The sequence below is a fragment of the Nanorana parkeri genome, unplaced genomic scaffold, assembly GCF_000935625.1.
Source record: "Nanorana parkeri isolate BGI_ZX_2015 unplaced genomic scaffold, ASM93562v1 scaffold11, whole genome shotgun sequence".
NCBI classification, from domain to species: domain Eukaryota; kingdom Metazoa; phylum Chordata; class Amphibia; order Anura; family Dicroglossidae; genus Nanorana; species Nanorana parkeri.
Window position 1 is genome coordinate 627,510 of NW_017306279.1, and position 18,590 is coordinate 646,099.

An 18,590-nucleotide genomic window follows, 5' to 3' on the forward strand; every position below is an offset into this window, starting at 1 on the left:
GGGGGGGGGGGGGGGAGAAACTTTACAGCTTTCAGAGTGTAACATTGTTCAGGCAGCTACTAAGAGGTTTACTTTTGTGTTTTCTTCCTCTAATTTCACCGCATTTTATGTTTACCATACACCTTTTTTTCTGCTTTCTCACTACTGTATCTGACTCCCTGATTTGAGTTGGTTCTGGGGTGCAGAGACAGTATCAAATATATACATCTGAATTGTAGTTAATTTTTTGGGGTTATGCAGTTGCAGGGACATAACTAACCTCTAATGAAGTTTATGACATGTCCTGCTGACTACGATTTAGTGTAGAAATCTTCCCTCCACTGACGCTGGTCTTCTGCCTCTTCGGGAGTGAGTGTCAGCGGTTGCAACTGCAAGCATTGGCACCTCGCGCGCTCCTCCTTGTCCCCTCTCGCTCATTCACAGAACTCATGGGGGGTTTATTAAAACACTTGCAACAGTTTTATCCTCTTTAGACTTTTTTTTTTTTAATGTGCAAATCTGTTTAGCCTCTTAACGTGTGTGCCTGTTTTGACCGGAACTTGCACTATTTTTACAATTTCACATGTTTTGCGAAAGTTTGCAACTGTTTACATCTGCGCTTGTCCTGTAGCTGTCTGAAACTGGAGCATCACCTAACAAAACAATCGCTACTTAAGAAGTCGCCGAGACCACTTCTTCAAGAAGCGACAGTTAAGCTTTTTGCCTGGAGTTTGGAATCTTCTTTCCTGGAGCCTATTTATTCTCATTTATGAACAACATTAAACTAGCAACATAAATCTGGCGCAAATATATCCCATGCAACCACATGCGAGTTCAAACACTCGCAATTGCCATGATAAATTCCCCCCATAGTATTTTTTCCACGAATGCAAAGCATTCAGTGAATGGAGGAAGGGCAGAGAAAGGATCTGCCTCTTCCAATTGCAGAGTGCTTCTGGGAAAGAATACTAAGAGTTCTGTGAATGGGTGAGAAAGAAGGAAGGGGAAGGACGTGTAGCGCCGATGGTTCACAGTCGCAGCCACTTATCTTAACCACAGCAGTGCTGGAAGATCGGCGCTGTTGGCAATATCCAACGTCAGTGGAGGGAAGATTTCTTCTGCACTAAGAAGCAGCCAGCAGGATGTGAGACACACTTCATCCACTGGTGCTGGATATAAAATAAATAAATAACCAAACTGGAGCTCTAAGTTTTTAATAAAATCTGCATTGCCCTCTAGCTTTTTCCTACTCTCTGCACCTCTGGCAGCAAGATATCCCCACCCTAGTTCTTCCTACTTCTGCATTCTACATAGTATCAAATTAGAACTCCAGGCAAATCACTAAATACAGAAGTTAAGCGTATACACTGAGTGGCCAGATTATTATGACCACCTGACGTTTGTAGACAAATTAGCTATAATTTCGAGACTGGCAAGACTGGTACAGGGCAACAGTGCAGTGTCAGATTCCTCGCATCACCTTTCAACATCTCGTGGAGTCACGAGGCGGCCCAACGAAGTCATCTCGTGGAGTCCTCTCGTGGCCCAACGAAGTACTGATGGGGTGGTCATAATAATCTGGCCACTCAGTGTATATGAACTGTTTTACCTTCCTAAAGTGAATCTGTCACTTGTAATGCCAAAAACTAGCTTCTAACACGTGTATATATAGTGGACACCTAGTGGGACCTTCAGGTACCTGCAACAGCTTCTAGTGCCACTGTCCAAATGCTGGGCCCTACTGATCAGGCAAAACTGCGGCACTCCTGGTAGCGCTAGTGTTTCCCCTTCCTTCTCTCACCTCCTACACATTCCCCCTGGCCAATGAGGCAGCCGTTAGCAATGTATGGGTCGGAGGCCGCAGGCAAGTGTAGAAGCACATTATGCCTGCGGTCTTGTCCGGTTCTAACAAAATGCTGCAAACATTATTTTGTTTGAACCGCTCGATGCAGTGTGTTCTGGCCAGAATCGGGCCGGAACACACTGTCTGGTGTGAACGAGGCCTTGCGGTCTTCATTCTTGTTCTATGTCAGTGACCCACCAGGTAGGTAGTTAAACCAAAATTCAAAACCCTGTCCCATGATCTCTCAAAACAGTGTAGTAGGGTGTGCCATGAACAATGGCAACACACAAATGTAGAGCATAAATAGCCAGCACTCTTTTTAGGGTGTCCTGGCTATTTCTGCTTTAGGTAGTTAAACTAGGCATATGATGACAGGCCTAGAACCTGGTCCTTTTATAAGTCAGGAGTTGTCACTTTGCTATTTCTGCACTCATGGTTTCTCTTTCATGCACATTTGTGTATGAAATATCTTGAAACCTCCTATAGTACCTCAGCCCCTCGATGAGCATGAGTGGTTTAAGCATTTTTAATAGCTCTCACTGGTTTTCATTTCCTAAAGACTGCTTTCTAAAATACCTGTGTGAGAGGATGTACATGTGTTTAGGAAATGCATGAACTGAAATGTTACAATATGTGTTTAGTATGTGTTTAGTAAGTGACTTAACATTAATGTGTTTTCCTCCTTTTAAGGATCTACCACGTCTTCTTCCACAATTCATAATGAGGCTGAGCTCGGGGACGATGATGTTTTTGCAGTAAGTACTAACCATTGCTGAAAAAAAATTACTGGACTGACCATAAGATGATTTATGTTTTAAACTGCTTATAGAAATATTGTACTCATCACCATCACATGACATGGACTTTATTTATGGAGCATTGTATTAGTATTGCAGGCCTTTCCAGGTTTTGCATTTCCAAATCTGAGGGTGCTAGCCTACTGTTCCACTTCTGTAGATCTGAAATATAAATTTGAGCAAAGGCAAGAAATCCCCGGAGAGCATCGCCCTGCTTATTTAGGGAAAAGTGGCAGAGCCCCTATAGGTACCTCTACCTAGTTCTACCTTTACAGCGTTCATCCACTGCCATATACCAGAGTTGTAGGAGCTTACAGGGAGCAATGATATCAAACCCTCCATCATGTGACAATGTTTAATCACTGCTCTTTTCTTTGTAACTGCTGCACAATAAACTGTGCTTCAAATGGAAAAGCATTTGAATATCTCCCATGATGCAGTGCTGGAACCTAGCTGCCAACTGCTAGGTCCCAGCGCTGCATCATGGGAAATGGTTAAATGCTACCCCATTCACAGAAGCAGTGTATTTTGCAGGAGTTGTGGAGGAGTCTGGTGGAAGCGAGTATAATTTGGTTAAGGTCTGGACTTTAAAGAGACCCTGTCATTTTCGCTGAATGGACAAGGCTACAGGGTTTATTTAAGGGTCTGATATTTGCAACTAATGCTACAGCTTCTTGTTTTGCTCAGCACAATCCAGTTAACTGTGATCTGAGCATCTTAAATACTAATTGCTCATGCAGATTTTCCATCATGGTAGATTGCACAAATTGTGCATCTTGTTGTACAAATATTTTTATTGCAAAGGTATAGTTGTAAATTACATCCAAAGAAAGGCCATATAGGTTCGTATGGCAAAACATCAGAACCGTTCTAAAGCAAAATAGAGACTTCTGGTAGGTCATCCACAGGGTAGCAAGTAGAAAATAAATAAAAAAGAGACATAGACATAAAATCTGAATACAATCAAATTGTCTCTAGTCATCAAATTGTGCATCTTGGTAATTGTTGCTCTCAGTTCAGTTGTCTTTTTGTGGTTTTGCTAGTTCTATACCAAGAAATTTGTACTGATTAGAAGTGTTGCCCAAAGCTACCAGTTTTTAGATTGCTATATGCAAAACCATTGGTTGCATGGACAGTAGTGGCTGTAAGCATTGTGTGTAGATGTAAGTGTTGATGTGTGTACCACACTTCATGCTGTCAGTGTCGTAAGGTTGACTGGGCAGCCAAGGGGGATTTTCTCTTTTGAAACCTGAATCACATGTAGGCAAATCTTTAATATGTGAAGTAAGGGCAATGAATATAGAATGGGAATTACTTTAATTAATTTATTTACATTGATATTACAGGACAAAAGCAGTTTTGGGAACCTTATTTAATTTTACTGATTCCACAGCTGACCCGCTGCTCGGCTTTCTGATTGCCTGGGAAGCCAGTGTTCTATCGAAAGAACACCAACTTCACTTGCCGAGGCTGCCTGACTTCCTGCCTATCAACAAGTGAACCTGGCTTCCTAGCCAATCAGGAAGCTGGGCGCCACATCATGGCCCGCCTCCTGGGCTTCCTGATTGGTCAGGAAGCCAGGCTGCCTAGCAACAAGTGAAGCCGGCTTCCCAGCCAACCAGTAAGCCACGAGGCCCGGCGAAGCCGGCTCCATGCTCCCTCGCCCAAGTGCTCGGTATGGCCTCCGATACTAGTATCTGTGCATCCCTAGTTAAAACCAAGTAAAATTATTTGCTTGCAATCTGTCTCTCATTGGGGAGATTTTTCTTCACTTCTTGTCCTATAGATTCAACAGGAAGTGATGGGTTATCTTTTCAATGTGTAAGAAATCCCCTTCTAGACAGTTGTCCTGAAAGAGTAAATATAAAAATTAGCCTCTAGTTATACTTCAGTCTATTGTGCACTCTCATTGACATTTCCAGTGCCTCCTGTAATGCAGTTTGTAATTTGTAATGTTTTAAATTTCCACCCATTCTCTGGGACATCCAGTAGTAAGATATTGCTGACAGTAAAACGGGCACTGGCGCCCACAAAAGCAGATAGTTGAGACTGTTTAACTTCATCCCTATCTTTGCAAAACCCTTAAAGGTGCCAGAACATACCTCTTGGGCCCCTTCGTATCACAACACGCGTATCAACCATTGTGGGGGACATTTATCAGTTTGGTCATATCATCAGCACTTTTAAACTGTTGCATCCCTGATTTCATGTCCATATAGTGACAGGTTTATCCTAGTTATGTTTCATTCCTGTCATCATAAGGAGAATTGTCTCTAAATTGTCTCAAAGCTGTTGCAAACCTGGAGGACGGCTGAATATCCCTGAAGTGCTTAGCTGACTTGAGGGAATGAAGCTGAGTTATCTTTGCGCTACTTTCAGAAGTGCTCAAAATGTGCCACAATTTGGAGATCTTTTAATGTTGTAAATGCTGGGAGCAGTTACCGCAAAGTTGAGAAATTATGCAAAATGTCGTATAGCGTGCATTAAGTCACAAACATTAATATGTCGCAAGAACACTTAAAGATGCATAACCGAGATACAACTTTGTGGGTAGTTAGCATGAGATTTTGGTCTTTGCAATTAAGAGTTTTGTCGCAAACACATTTATTAATAATGGGAATTTGACAGCCCTAAACCCGGAAGTGCTCAGAGCACAGCGCTTCCTGGTTCATTGGCCATCGAGCAGGTCATAACATATGTTCCCCGATCTCCCCTTCTAGCCATCTGGACATCGTTTACCATGGTCCTGGGCTCTGGAGAACCACAGTGGCATTGAGGGTCATCACCTTTACATCCCTGTAAATGTGACCAGGTGGCCGTAGATCAATTTTACTGGATAGCCATTTACTGGAGCTGGCTGAACAAAACCATAGCAAGTGTGTGGCTGCTTCAGCCATGAGCTTGTTTTAACCACTTGAAATCCAGGTCATCCATTTTTTGGGGGGTGAGGGCTAGAGAAAGGAAGATCTCTAGCCTCTTGCAGGTTTTTTTAATGCACACAGGAAGTGAGAGGAAATCTCTCCTTGAGCAGACTACTGTCAATGCTGGGATTTCAAGAATAGGAAGTGGAAATCTCCCCAGTGGGGGCACGTACGAAATGCGAACGTACGAAATAAATGCGGATGAGGTTCTCACCCCAGCTGTATGTAAAGCATATAAAATGCCTGGAGTTTTGCTTTAAATTGTAAACCAGAAGTTTTCTTTTTCTTGTCCTGATAGCTGCTCAGAGTGACAGTGTGTTATGTGTGTCCAGTGGCATGCACCCGATGCTTTGAGGGGGGCTATATTATACTTGTTACCCCCCTCAGTTTATACACGTGTTGCTCATATAAGGTGCAGGATTAGAAAAGTGTCTGTTTTCACAGCCTAAAGATGGCTCACTTGGATGCCTTAACTGCAGCTTTAGCTGTGATACATCAGGTCACAGTAAAATCATTTTTACTCATCTGGGAGCTCAATAAAAAAAAAATGCTTCTGCCCTGAAGGCAGCATCACATTCCACTCCACTGCAGTAGATGAATCATTGAAAAACTAAAGCGAACATGATCTTAGTGGTCAGATCAACCAAGGTCAAGGCAATACAAGGGAGGAGCATATTATCCGTGGTGTTGAATCAGTGAGTCATCTGCTTCCCTTTTCAAATTGTAACACCCTCTCTTCCTCCGCAGGAATATCAAGTGCTCTTGAAAGGTTTGCGATAGTGAGAGACAACTGTATAGCCAACCAATAATTCATTAGGGAACTAGGCTGCTTATGTTGGCTGCTCATTATGCCGCCTGCAGACTGTAAGGTGAAGCTTGGTCATTGGAGAGGTGTGTGTTTTGAGGGTCTTTTCAGGATTGCTGACCAGATCCTTTCAACAGTTGGTATTCCGTTCCCATCTGTTCTTTTGTCCCAGTTTTAAAAGACAAACAACAGCAGGCTGGGTTAAAAGGTGACTTCCTCTGCTCCAGAGTAAAGCTATCATTAGCAGCTGCTTCCCAGCTACCTGCCAGAGTGATTTATGGAACAAGATAGGGGAGGGGAAGGAGCACAGGCCTTCTATGAATTAGATGGCTTTGCAGTTTCCATCACTCTAAATTGCGCTGCAAGCCTGTGTAACTGAGCGTTCTGCCACTCCCAGATTGGCGGCTGCAAAATAAAATTTGCAGAAATAGTTTTATGGTCTGCTCGTTATGACGGCATACAATTTCACACTGTCTTTTCACTTTTATATCTCGGGTGGCATATACAATATATATATTGTATATGTGTGTGTGTATTCATTTTTTTAATTTTATGTTTCAGCCTGATACTACAGTTGTTTAAATGTATTAATCTACACTCAGTATCTCTTAATGACAAGTGAAAATAGAATTTTAGAAATGTCTGAATTTATTAAAAAGAAAAAACTGAAATATTAAATTTGCATAAGTATTCAGACCCTTTGCAACAACACTTGAAATTTAGTTCAGGTGCCTCTCATTTCTCTTGATTGTTGCGGAGACGTTTCTACACCTTGATTGAAGTCCACCTGTGGTAAATTAAATTGGTTGGACATGATCTAGAAAGGCACACACCTCTCTATAGAAGGTCCCACAGCTGACAATGCGTACTGTATCAGAGCAAAAGCCATGAGGTCAAAGGGAACTGCCTGCAGACATTAGAGACTGGATAATTGCAAGGCACAGAAAATTCTGCTGCACTGAAGGGTTCCAAAGAGCACAGCCTACATAGTTCTCAAATGGAACAAGTTTGGCACAACCAGGACTCTCCAAGAGCTGGTCGCCCGGCGAAACTGAGCAATCCAAGATAGAAGGGCTTTAGTAAGAGAGGCAACCACTCTGAGATGGTCACTCTGAGCTCCAGAGATCCTTTGTGGAGATAGGACAAGTTCCAGAAAGACAACCATCACTGCAGCTCTCCACCCATCTAGCCTTTATGACAGAGTGGCTAGACGGAAGCCTCTCCTTGTGCAAAACATAAAAGCCTGCGTGGAGTTTGCAAAAAAGCACCTGAAGGACTCTCTTCGAGGAACAAAAATCTCTGGTCTCATGAAACCAATATTGAACTGTGTGTGTGTATGTATATATATGTGTATGTATATGTATATATATATACTAAACCTCTGAAGGTATGCTGTGTTATCTGTCAGTAGCAGTTCTTTTAAGTCTTGTAAGTTGCGAGGTTGGGCCTCCATGGATCGGACTTGTTTTTCCAGCACATCCCACAAATGCTCAATTGGATTGAGACCTGGAGAATTTGGAGGCCAAGTCAACACCACAAACTTGTTGCAAACAACACCACAAACACATGCAGAGCAAACCATTCTTGATCCGTTTTTGCCAGGGCACATTATCTTGCTGAAAGAGGATAGTGCCATCAGGGAATACAGTTTCCATGAAGGGGTGTACTTGGTCAGCAACAATGTTTAGGTAGGCAATGTGTCAGAGTAACATACATATGAATGGCAGGACCCAAGATTTCCAAGCAGAACATTGCCTAAAGCATCACAATGCTTTTGCCGGCTTGCCTTCTTCCCATAGTGCGTCCTGGTGTCATCTCTTTCCCAGGTAAGTGATACACACGCACCCGGACAGCCACATGATGTGAAAGAAAACATGAATTATCAGACCAGGCCACCTTCTTCCATTCCTACGTGGTCCAATTCTGATGCTCACGTGCCCATTGTAGACGCTTTTGGTGATGGACTCGGGCCAACATGGTCACCCTTACCCCTCTACGGCTACGCAGCCCCATATGCAGCAAACTGTGAAGCACTGTGTGTTCAGACACCTTTCTATCAGAACCAACATTAACTTTATCAGCAATTTCAGCTACAGTAGTTCTTCTATTGAACCAGACTCTGTCGCCGGATCACCGGTTTTCCCGGTTTGGTCTGACCTGACCACTGCAGACCTGGAACATCGCACAAGAGCTGCAGTGTTGGAGTTGCTCTGACCCATTTTTTTAGCCATCACTATCGGGGCTGAACAAATTCCATGGGGCCAGGTAGCGAATCGCTCCCTAAAATGTACAGCTGTCCTCTAACTTTTGAGGTTATCTATAGAGGACAAAAAAAGTATAGATAGTTTTGCACACATGCAGAGCAGCCTTTTTTGTTGGTGTATGTAACTTGTGTCCTCCCGTGATCTGGCAATATTACCTGGTTGATGGGATAAATGTATCAGTTGGTGTTACTGCTGTTCATTTATGTCATTTGGTTTGCGTGTATATCTGCAGGTACACTTGTTAGGTTATCAGCTAGCAGGGCAGCTTTCTGGTCTTGCTTTTGCTCCGTGGACAGTGAGTTTTTGAAAGTCGCCTCTTAAATGTGAAATTTATGGGGGGGGGATCCATACTCGGATCCTCAGAAAGTCCTTCACATCTTCACAGCCTTGCTCCTGGATTTGTGAAGATTCAGCCCTATTGTCTTTCCCTGCTGAAGCCCATGAAGCTGCTCACTGTTCTGTGTCTCCGGAGTCTTTGAAGCACAGGGCTCAATGAATAGGGCAGTGTTCCCTTATGCAAACACTGTAAAAAGTAAACTTGCAATTGGGCAGAGCAGGCTTTTTCCCTTTTTTTTTTTTTCAAACTGTGATTTGTTCTGTGTCACGCACTAACTAGGTCTTCAGTAAAATAAGTCTCCATAGTTTTATCATACCTGTCATGTATTACCCAGTTGTGACATTCCTGTGTATTCCTGTGCACACTACTTGTATTAAAGACTACTAATGGATATTAGGGGCACATGTATCAGTGTGATAATAGATTTAGCCACATTGTCTTTTTTCTTCTTCTTTATTTTAATTCAGTAAGCACTGTTTGAATCTAAATTGAGCACATACTTTAGGAGGACACCACAGCTTTAGCTGGCTGGGCTGAACCAAACAAATCACTTGACTCCCTGCTGGCTATTGTATTCTGACAGCCAGAGCCCACATCTGTCAGAATACCCGAACAGTGACTGCCGCTGAATGGATGCATTCACTGTTCAACTGACATTTTTCTGCAAGGCTCCTTCGATTTGTCAGATGAAGTTTGTCAAGCAGGGTGGTGTCAGTAGGTGTTATTCATGGCTCAGATTTCGGCCAGAATTCGAGCTCTGCATGGCCAGCTTTAGGCTACTAGCAGGGGCGTAACTAGAGATCACAGGAACGCGCCGCTGTACAGATCACTGACAGGTTGTCGGTGATCTAACAGCGACACGTTCCTCCTCACACCCGCCAGTGACAGCCAGCAGCCTGAGATGCCATAGCGACCCAGGCGGCCCGCACAGCATCAGGGGGATATCCTGGCCGGGCCCCCCTGTGCCTATGGGTCGCTATGGCGATTGTTACGCCACTGGCTACTAGAGACATGTAGAAGGCTTTTAAAATATTTGAATGTTATGTGGCTTCTTATCCTTGACTTTTCTGTCCTGTGCTGGTTTTGTACACTGGAATAGCAGGGCTTCTACCATCCTGGTGATATTAAAGGAAATAAATACAATATACATCCAGAGGTATAAAAGTAGCTTGACAAATTGTTACAAACAGTCAACAAAGTCGCAGCAGGCGCGACCTTTTATTAATTTTTTTAATGCAGACTGATGGTGACGGTCGCTGGAACATTGCCCAAACCGTCGCGCTATCCCAGCGCGGGAAACTGCTCGATGTGAGTGTTGCTTAGTGTTAAATGGGGCCTAATCCTTGGTCCTGCAGTTGTCAGTGTTCACCTCCCTCCCCCCCTCCTCCACTGGCTATAGAATGTCCCTCGGTGTCCTCACATCTAATGCAGTTCAGTGGTCCTGCATAAGACGCAATGGTGTCAGCGTTCCTTCCGCAGCCCAGGTGAGAGGAGGCTGAGAGGACTGGTCTAGCAGTCCAGAGGGATGCCACTTTTGTCTATCAGACATAAACCAGCAATGGGTCCCATTGTTACACAGGATGGGCAGATTCATCTTGGGCCAGACTTTTGCCAGTCAATGGCAACCCCTCATTCAGCATGCCTTCACAAGTTGTTGGTAACATTTGCACTTTAATGTCATCGCTGCTGTTTTTTGGCATAAGATAACATGCCTGCTTCCATGTACATGACACACAAGGCATTTTTAAATATGTATGGCATCTTGTCTTATACCAAACACAGGTTTTTCGTAGTTTGTGGGAAAAGGATTTCTTGGAGGTGCAGGAAAATCTACAGAATTCACAGTCAAAGCAGGACAGGCTGTCCTCAATTCCCGTTTCACAGCATCAGCCGGTTAGGTTGTTGGATACCGGAAAGAAGCAAAGTAATATACTTTCCATAAGACTCCCTTCTATTTACATAGTGTTAACTGCAAATGGTTCTTTACTCACTCACAATAAAATGGTAATATAATCCAGTAAAGAAAACAAAGGTAGGACAGCGTAGCTAGGTAATAATGAAGATATACTTGTTTCACTTCTTAAATAGGACAGGGCATCTGCCTACTAAAAATATATGTTTCTTCTATGCTAGGAATACATTTTTATTCCTGGCTTTTTTTTTTTTTAAATCCCACTAATTGAACACGTCCTCCTTTTTGGTGGTGATGTTTGGATTATTTGGGATTATAAATCACGGTGTTTTAACATGGATCCTTAGGGGATTATTGCACCCAGTGTGAGGGTTTTTTTTAGCTGTAGCTGAAGTATGCTTTCCCATTGCCCTCGCTGATTTTAGATTGTGGACTCTTGCAGCAAGATCTCCCCAGCATAGTTGACATCTTTGTTCTGCCCATGTTTGAGTCTTGTTCCTTCTGCCATGATAGAGTTGTTCTCTTACATTAATCCTCCTGTTGTATTCTCCATAGTAAGAAAGAAAAAAACTCCTATCCCTCCCAGATTCGGCTTATCCACAACAGATGTGCAGACCTTGGGATACTTGACATTCGTTTATGTATAGCCAAAATCCATGTTGGTTTTGGATGAAGTGGGATATTTCCCATTACTTTCTGTACTGGAGATATAACAGGAAGTGAGAAGAAATATCTCCCAAGTAAGAGAAATTCTCCCAGGATTCAAATGTGAAAACACCTTTTATTTCCACCTAAATGGAGGCAGCTCTCTATTATGCGAACGATCCCTCAGTTGGACTCTACCTGCTGGCTATTGTGTTCAGACTGAACGCACCCGAGTTTGTCTGAATACCAAAACAGTGACTGCATTTGATTAGTGTTTTACCAATTTATCCAGCTCCTTCAATTTGTAATCATTTGCAGAGTCAGCTGGTGCCGACAGGAGTCAGCTAAAATTTTGGACGAGTCATCAGGAATCAGTCAAATTCGTGCTGTGTATGGCCAACTTATGTCAGTTGTAAAAGGAGGAGAGGGCCACAAGTCCAGTATAAGTTTATTCATCTTGGTACAAAGTCAGAAGACAAAGCCAATGCATTTCGATGGATCAAGGCTCCACCTTCATAGGGCTTGGAAGCTGGCTGTAATAGATGCCTATACTAGACACACAGTTGTAAGCCAATGCAAGTTGTAATGACTGCGGTGTAGATCTCCAATTAACAGCCTTCCAACTGACAAGCTGTGAGTTGGAGATTACACTACAGTCACTATAACGTGTATCCAGCATAAGCTTCTATTGCAGCCAGCTTCCAAGCCCTATTACAAGGGAAACGTGACTCCCCAAAACGCTCTGACTTGCAAGGAAAGAGGGGGCTGAGCTAGGAAATTGACTCTTCCTGGAGTGGTCACATTTTCTAGCAAGTTCAAAGACACATTGCAAGTGAATTTTAAAAAAAAAAGTATGAAAAGCAAAGCAGGTAATTTTTTTTTTAAAATAAGTTGGTGACAAGGTCTCTTTTAATGTGTGTTTTTGGGTATTCAAAGCCCTGGCAATTGTTTTGCTGCGATGAAGAAAATTGTAGCTAACATTTACTGATTTTTGGTGAAAGATTAATTTTTGCATCGAGTAGAGCCACCCATGGTGATGGCACATATAAGGTGGATTCAAATATTTGAAAAAAAAATAATATTCCAGTGTTCTTATTCATCATTTATATAGCAGAGCTAACAGTGTGTGCAGCGCTTTACAAAATAAAGGGACACAGTACAATTACAATCCAATTCATGGCAGGAGGGTTAGGAGGGCCCTGCTTGTAGTGCGCCTTTTCCTGAAGGAGTTTTCTATAATCACTTGTAAACAACTGGACCCCATGCCACTTGGTGTAAGCGCTACACATAACTTTGGTACATAACTTTAAAACATAAGGTGGAGAAAATGTTTGTTTGTGTCCTCTGTTTGTCAAACTTTATTTTTTATATTTGGGTTTTATTATGTATTTTTTTGCCTGGCTGCATTTGATTAAAGGAGGACTATGGGGTCAGGGCTTTTCACCATAGGTCTCCTAAGGGTCACAGGAGAACACAAACTAGCATCCTACCATGACCCAAAGCTCAGTTCGCGGTATACTGAAGCGCTGCAGCCGGAGCAGATCCCGACATTGCTGTGATGATCCACCCAGCTGCGGGATTGACAGCTGGCTCTGCCTATCCAGAGGCAGAGCCAGCTGTGCCCTCCCCCGTCCGTTCCACCAGTCAGCGCTGAAGGATCGGACAGGGGAGGGGGGAATCCCTGCAGGGAGCCGTGAGTGACAGCCACGGCTCTCTGCAGGGATAGATCGAGAAGTGAGCGAGCGACGGTATGTGTTCGCTCACTTCGCGATCTACAGAGCCAACCTGTGACAGTTTCATTGTCGCAGGTCGGCTCAGTGAAAATCACTTGCCTCATAATTCTCCTTTTAAGTTATAGTTTCTTCTTTTATATTTAGTGGAATTTCAGACATTTTGTTTGTGTGTTCCTTTTAATGCAATGTACAGTTTGGAAAACGGCTCACACAATTAGTATGGAGTGTATAATCGGGGATACGGTCTTTCATCTTATAATTCCAAGGGAAAGAGCAATATGGAGCTGCACTCCACAAAGCTGTAATGCTTCCACAAGGAAGGATAGGGAGCCGAAGGTTAAGAGACAGAGGGAAGAACGGAAAGGGAGAGAAAATTAAAGTGTATTTCCACTTTTGCAGTCAAATTTGAGAAAACCCCTCCATATGTTCGTCATGTGTTCCTATTCACACAGCATAACGAAAAATACCTTTAAAAGAAATTCTTACCTTTTCGAGGTTTTATTAAAGCAGGCAAGGTTTCTCTTAGTCCTTTCACAGTGGTCTGTCCTAATGGGAAGTCTTGGGACTGAAATTTGAGGATTGTGTTTATCTGATAAGATTCATTAACATTCAATGGGCAAGCCACCTCAGACCCCTCACCGCCCCTCCTAACATTTCATAGAAATTGAAGATAGAAGAAATTTTAGCTTATGCTTTGGGAATGGGAACATGTAACAAATATAAAATAGGCATTATCCCAATTTGGCCTCAAAAGTGGAAATACACTTTAACTATAGTTCTGTATGGAGAATGTGATTTTGGAGAGTCCCTAATTATCATTCAAGCCTGTAATATGCATTGCACTGATATGAGAAATTGGCAGATCGGCTTGACCTCAGGCTCAAAATGTGAGTAGATCAACAACACTACTTGCTATATTTTTTTGAATGTTTGTGAAATAGTTACCCTTTGGACCCAACATATCCATCTCTTAGGTTTCATTCACACTATGTGCGATTTTAGATGCATTTTTGATCATTTAAAAAGCTTTTGTAAATGTGTGAATATGTATATATACACTACACACACACATAATGCCAATGGGTATATTCACACCTTGAATCTAGATGCTTTTATCTGAGTTTTGCACAAAAAAAAAAATAGAAGTCAGGTACATCTAGGAACCAATTTGATCTTCTTCTAAACACATGTAAATGCGTGTTGATGCTAGGATATGGTACCATATGCATCTAAACACATATGCATGTAAATGCACGCAAAGCATTTAGAAGCATAAACACAGCATCTAGCCTGACAGGTTGTCCTCTGCATAACGCAAGTGTGAATGTAGCTTTAAGCTGAACATGCACTGATGGATTTTCAGGAGAATGTTAATGCAAAAATCGCATCAAAACATTCGATAATGCCATAAGAGACTTGATAAATGTTCGAAATTTCATTTGATTTTAATATTTAGTTTTGGAATAAATGGAGTTTCTGAACAAAAACCACATTCACTGCTAGAATTTTGTTAGCGGAAAAAAAAATTCCATCACTATTTGACACCATTAACCATAAGGTAATTGAACGATTGTTCCCAAAAGGAGCTCTTTTTTTTTTTTTTTATTCAAGTGAATTCTTTTGGTGTATGGCCAGCTTTAGGAAACAACCATTTTAAATTGGAAGAGCTGCTTACCGTTTTCTCTTTGTTCAGATGGAATCCACATTTTCCTGCGCCTGCAGGCAACACTTGTTATGTTCATTGTTTTATGTTTCTCTTTACTCTCTTCCCAAACATCCTGTTTTCTACAGCAGTTCTGTGTATAATTCTGATCTGCTTCTTCACCCTTTTATATGAACTGTATTGGTGAATTTTTGATTGCAGCTGCTTTAAAATGAGCAATACCATACGAGGTCCCTATTTTCAGTTCTTATGAGGCAACAGACTAGATATTGTCATTTGTTGGGACATCATAATGTGCTGCAGATTCTGGCAGCGATGGTGAAGTGTCAGGAGGGTACATACTTGCTGTGAGATCTCAAATGACAATCATGAGCTTGTTTTTACATGTAGTGTTCAACCATTCCGCCGTCTTTGGAAGTGATTAGGGTGCTTTAAATCGCTTACAAAGACATTTTCAAAAATAAGCTAAGGTTAAACCCTGAAGCGCTTAGTCCTGACATCTGGTGACACGAGGACATGATCGGGTCCTTTTTGTCCCTAATGTCCACCTCTAACACACAGAAAATGCATCAGTGGTCTATGATTAAAGGAGAACTATGGGGTTAAGGCTTTTCCCCATAGTTCTCCTTAGGGTAACGGGAGGACACAAACTAGCGTCCTCCTGTCACCCTAGGCTCAGTATACCGCGAGCTACAGTATATACTGACGCTGCAGCTGAAGCGGATCCCGACAATTTTATGTCTGAATCCGCCCAGCTGCATAAGTGACAGCTGGCTCTGCCTATCTAGTCAGCGCTGGCGGATCAGGGAGGGGGGAATCCAGCCCCTCCCCTGTCACGGCAGAGGGTTGTGACAGGATCGAAAAGTGAGCGAACGCCGGTATGTGTTCGCTCACCTCCCGATCTACTGAGCTGACCTATGACAGTCTCATTGTCACAGGTCGGCTAGAACTATGAGGTGAGTGGAAATCACTCATCTCATAGGTCTCCTTTATTCATGAAAAGCACTCACCTCATAGTTCTCCTTTTAAAGATGGTCTCTTGCCACATGTAAGGTGGTGAAGAGGCAACCAGATTTCTGCATATTTGGTGATGCTCACCCCCCCCCCCCCATTAATGACGAGCAGAATAGGCATCCAGTCAGTATACAGGCCCCCAGAAAATCATAAAGTTTTGAGGAGATCCCATGTACATTTTTTATGTCTTCTAATGTTTAAGGTAATAAATTAAAAAAAGGCAAATGATAAAATATCTAATACACATAACATTTGTATGTAAGTACAGTCAGGACACCCAGAAAAACTGCTATTATTCTTGTACACTTCTATATTTTAAAATGTAATAGGAACTATGTACTTTACAGAACCATCTATTTGCTTACCTCTGCTATTCTGTATTTCACAACTGTGCATGATTTTTTATGAACTTTCTTAGTTTGTCAGAGTGAAAAATCAGGAAATGATGAGCTGGTGAAATCGCTAAATATAACCAGCTACATTTTTAATAACTATACGTGTAGTGAAAATTAAAAATTCTGCACTCACCCATTTACTTGGATTATATACACAGTGTACAAAGCTGAGACCTCTGCTGCACCATGGAGGTTTTTTTTTTTTTGTAAGAACTGATCAGATATGATACAATGAGCTTTTTAACTTTACTACAAGTGACTGACTTTTTAAAAAGTGACACTAAACTCAGGAATCAAATCTTAAGGGCTTGTTCACATCAAGTGCGGCGCAGAGCAGTTACAGAACGCATCAAAAATGCATCCAATGGTATTTTGGGCTCACACCACAGCGTTCAGTTCCAGAGCATGTGGAAAAACTGCAGCATGCCTTATTTTTTCTGCTCTGGAACACACCAAAACACATGCAAACGCCCTGGAACACACAAAGTCCATTTTAGGCTTTCAAAAAAAAAATATTCGAAAAAACTGCCCAATACGCGGCAAAACGCACTGCATGTGTAGGAACACATGCAGATCTACTCTGGATTTGGTGTGAACAAGCCCTAAAAAAATACATTCAAATACCTTTTTTAACCATTAACAAAAATGAATCTTATTTGTGTATCACTCGGCTGTAGATCCTCAAATCATCTCTGAATTAGTGCTGACACAGTCCTTCCTTCTGGAGGGTGACTACTTTTGTTTCCCATGGTCCCTGTGTGTGTTATAAGTAGCCACCGCTCCAAGCTTGCTCCTGTGATAGACTACAATCGCAATACAAATTAGTAAACTAAACATGAGATTGTAGCCCACCATGGGAGAGCAGGTGTGGAGTGATAGCTACTTTAAAACACGGACCATGGGGAACAAAAAAGGAAGGAAGGGCAGTGTCAGCATGAATTCAGAGATGATTTCAGGATTTACAGCTGAGTGATACACAAATAAGCTACATTTTTCTTAATAGTTAAGATACTTGAATGCATTTTTAAGATTTGATTCCTGAGTTTAGTGCCACTTAAACATACTATGCCTTGATCTTTAATCCTGTATGAGAACATATCACATTTGGGAACTGTCAAAAGTGGAAAAACACTTTACGTTAGAGGGTAGAGAATATCGTCCACAAAATATGACCTACTTAAAGCCTTAAAGGTATAGTTTCACTTTTTTGCAGTCAAATTTGAGAAAACCCCATCATGTTTGTTCTTTGTTCCCATACACGCAGTATACCGAAAAATACAATTCTTTTTTTTCCAAATATTTCTTTACTTTTTAACTGTTTCTTTGAAGGCATTTGTGCAGATTCCAGGCTACTCTGAGCAGTTTGAAAGTGAGACTACAGGGTCAAACAGAGTCAGAGTTCCCTCTCAATAACATGTAATGCTTCTAAGTCTTTAACCCTTTGTTAGGACAGACAGTGTTCAAATCTCGTTTACAACTGATAAAACCTGCCAGCACAGTACAGACAGTGATAATTAGAGTAAACATAACCACAGCCCCTTCTTTAAAGGAGAACTATGGGGTTAGGGCTTTTCCCCATAGTTCTCCTTAGGGTAACGGGAGGACACAAACTAGCGTCCTCCCGTCACCCTAAGCTCAGTATACTGAGACGCCGCAGCTGAAACGGATCCCGACAATTATGTCTGGATCCACCCAGCTGCGTGAGTGACAGCTGGCTCTGCCTATCTAGAAGCAGAGCCAGCTGTACCCGCCCCTCCCCTGTCCGTTCCACCAGTCAGCGTTGGAGGAGCGGGGTGGGGGAATCCAGTCCCTCCCCTGTCACCTTCAGAGAGCCGTGACAGGATCGAGAAGTGAACGACCGCCGGTATGTGTTCGCTCACTTCCCGATCTACTGAGACATTGTCACAGGTCGGCTAGAACTATGAGGATGAGTGAAAAGCACTCGCCTCATAGTTCTCCTTTTAAACATTACATAGGGGGAAGCTAGGTGGGATTTTTAAGCAAGTATAAAGCACTTAAAGAAAATATAAGTTATGCATTGTGAATGAGAACATGTAACAAACATAAAATAGGTGCTATCCCAATTTGGCTGCAAAAGTGGGAACACTTTAAGCTGATCATGCATTGATTGAATTTTGGCTTACTGACCTGGTCGAGTTTGACCAGTGTGTGGCCCCTTTGGGCACATTCTTTACTGTCAAAACACAATAGCCCCCCTTCTAACAGTCTGGATGGGAGAATCATACTGTTTTTCTGGGGGGGGGGGGGGAGCCTCATTGCGC

The 18,590-nt window shown here is 42.4% G+C and overlaps 1 protein-coding gene across 1 annotated transcript in view; it reads left to right on the forward strand.

Annotated features, from left to right (window-relative positions):
• SPRED2 (sprouty related EVH1 domain containing 2) overlaps positions 1-18,590 on the forward strand; it is a 101,651-nt gene that overhangs the window by 71,911 nt on the left and 11,150 nt on the right. Inside the window, exon 4 of the mRNA XM_018555781.1 lies at positions 2,513-2,577. Within this exon, the coding sequence (XP_018411283.1) occupies positions 2,513-2,577 (65 nt within the window). The remainder of the gene's footprint in view (positions 1-2,512; positions 2,578-18,590) is intronic.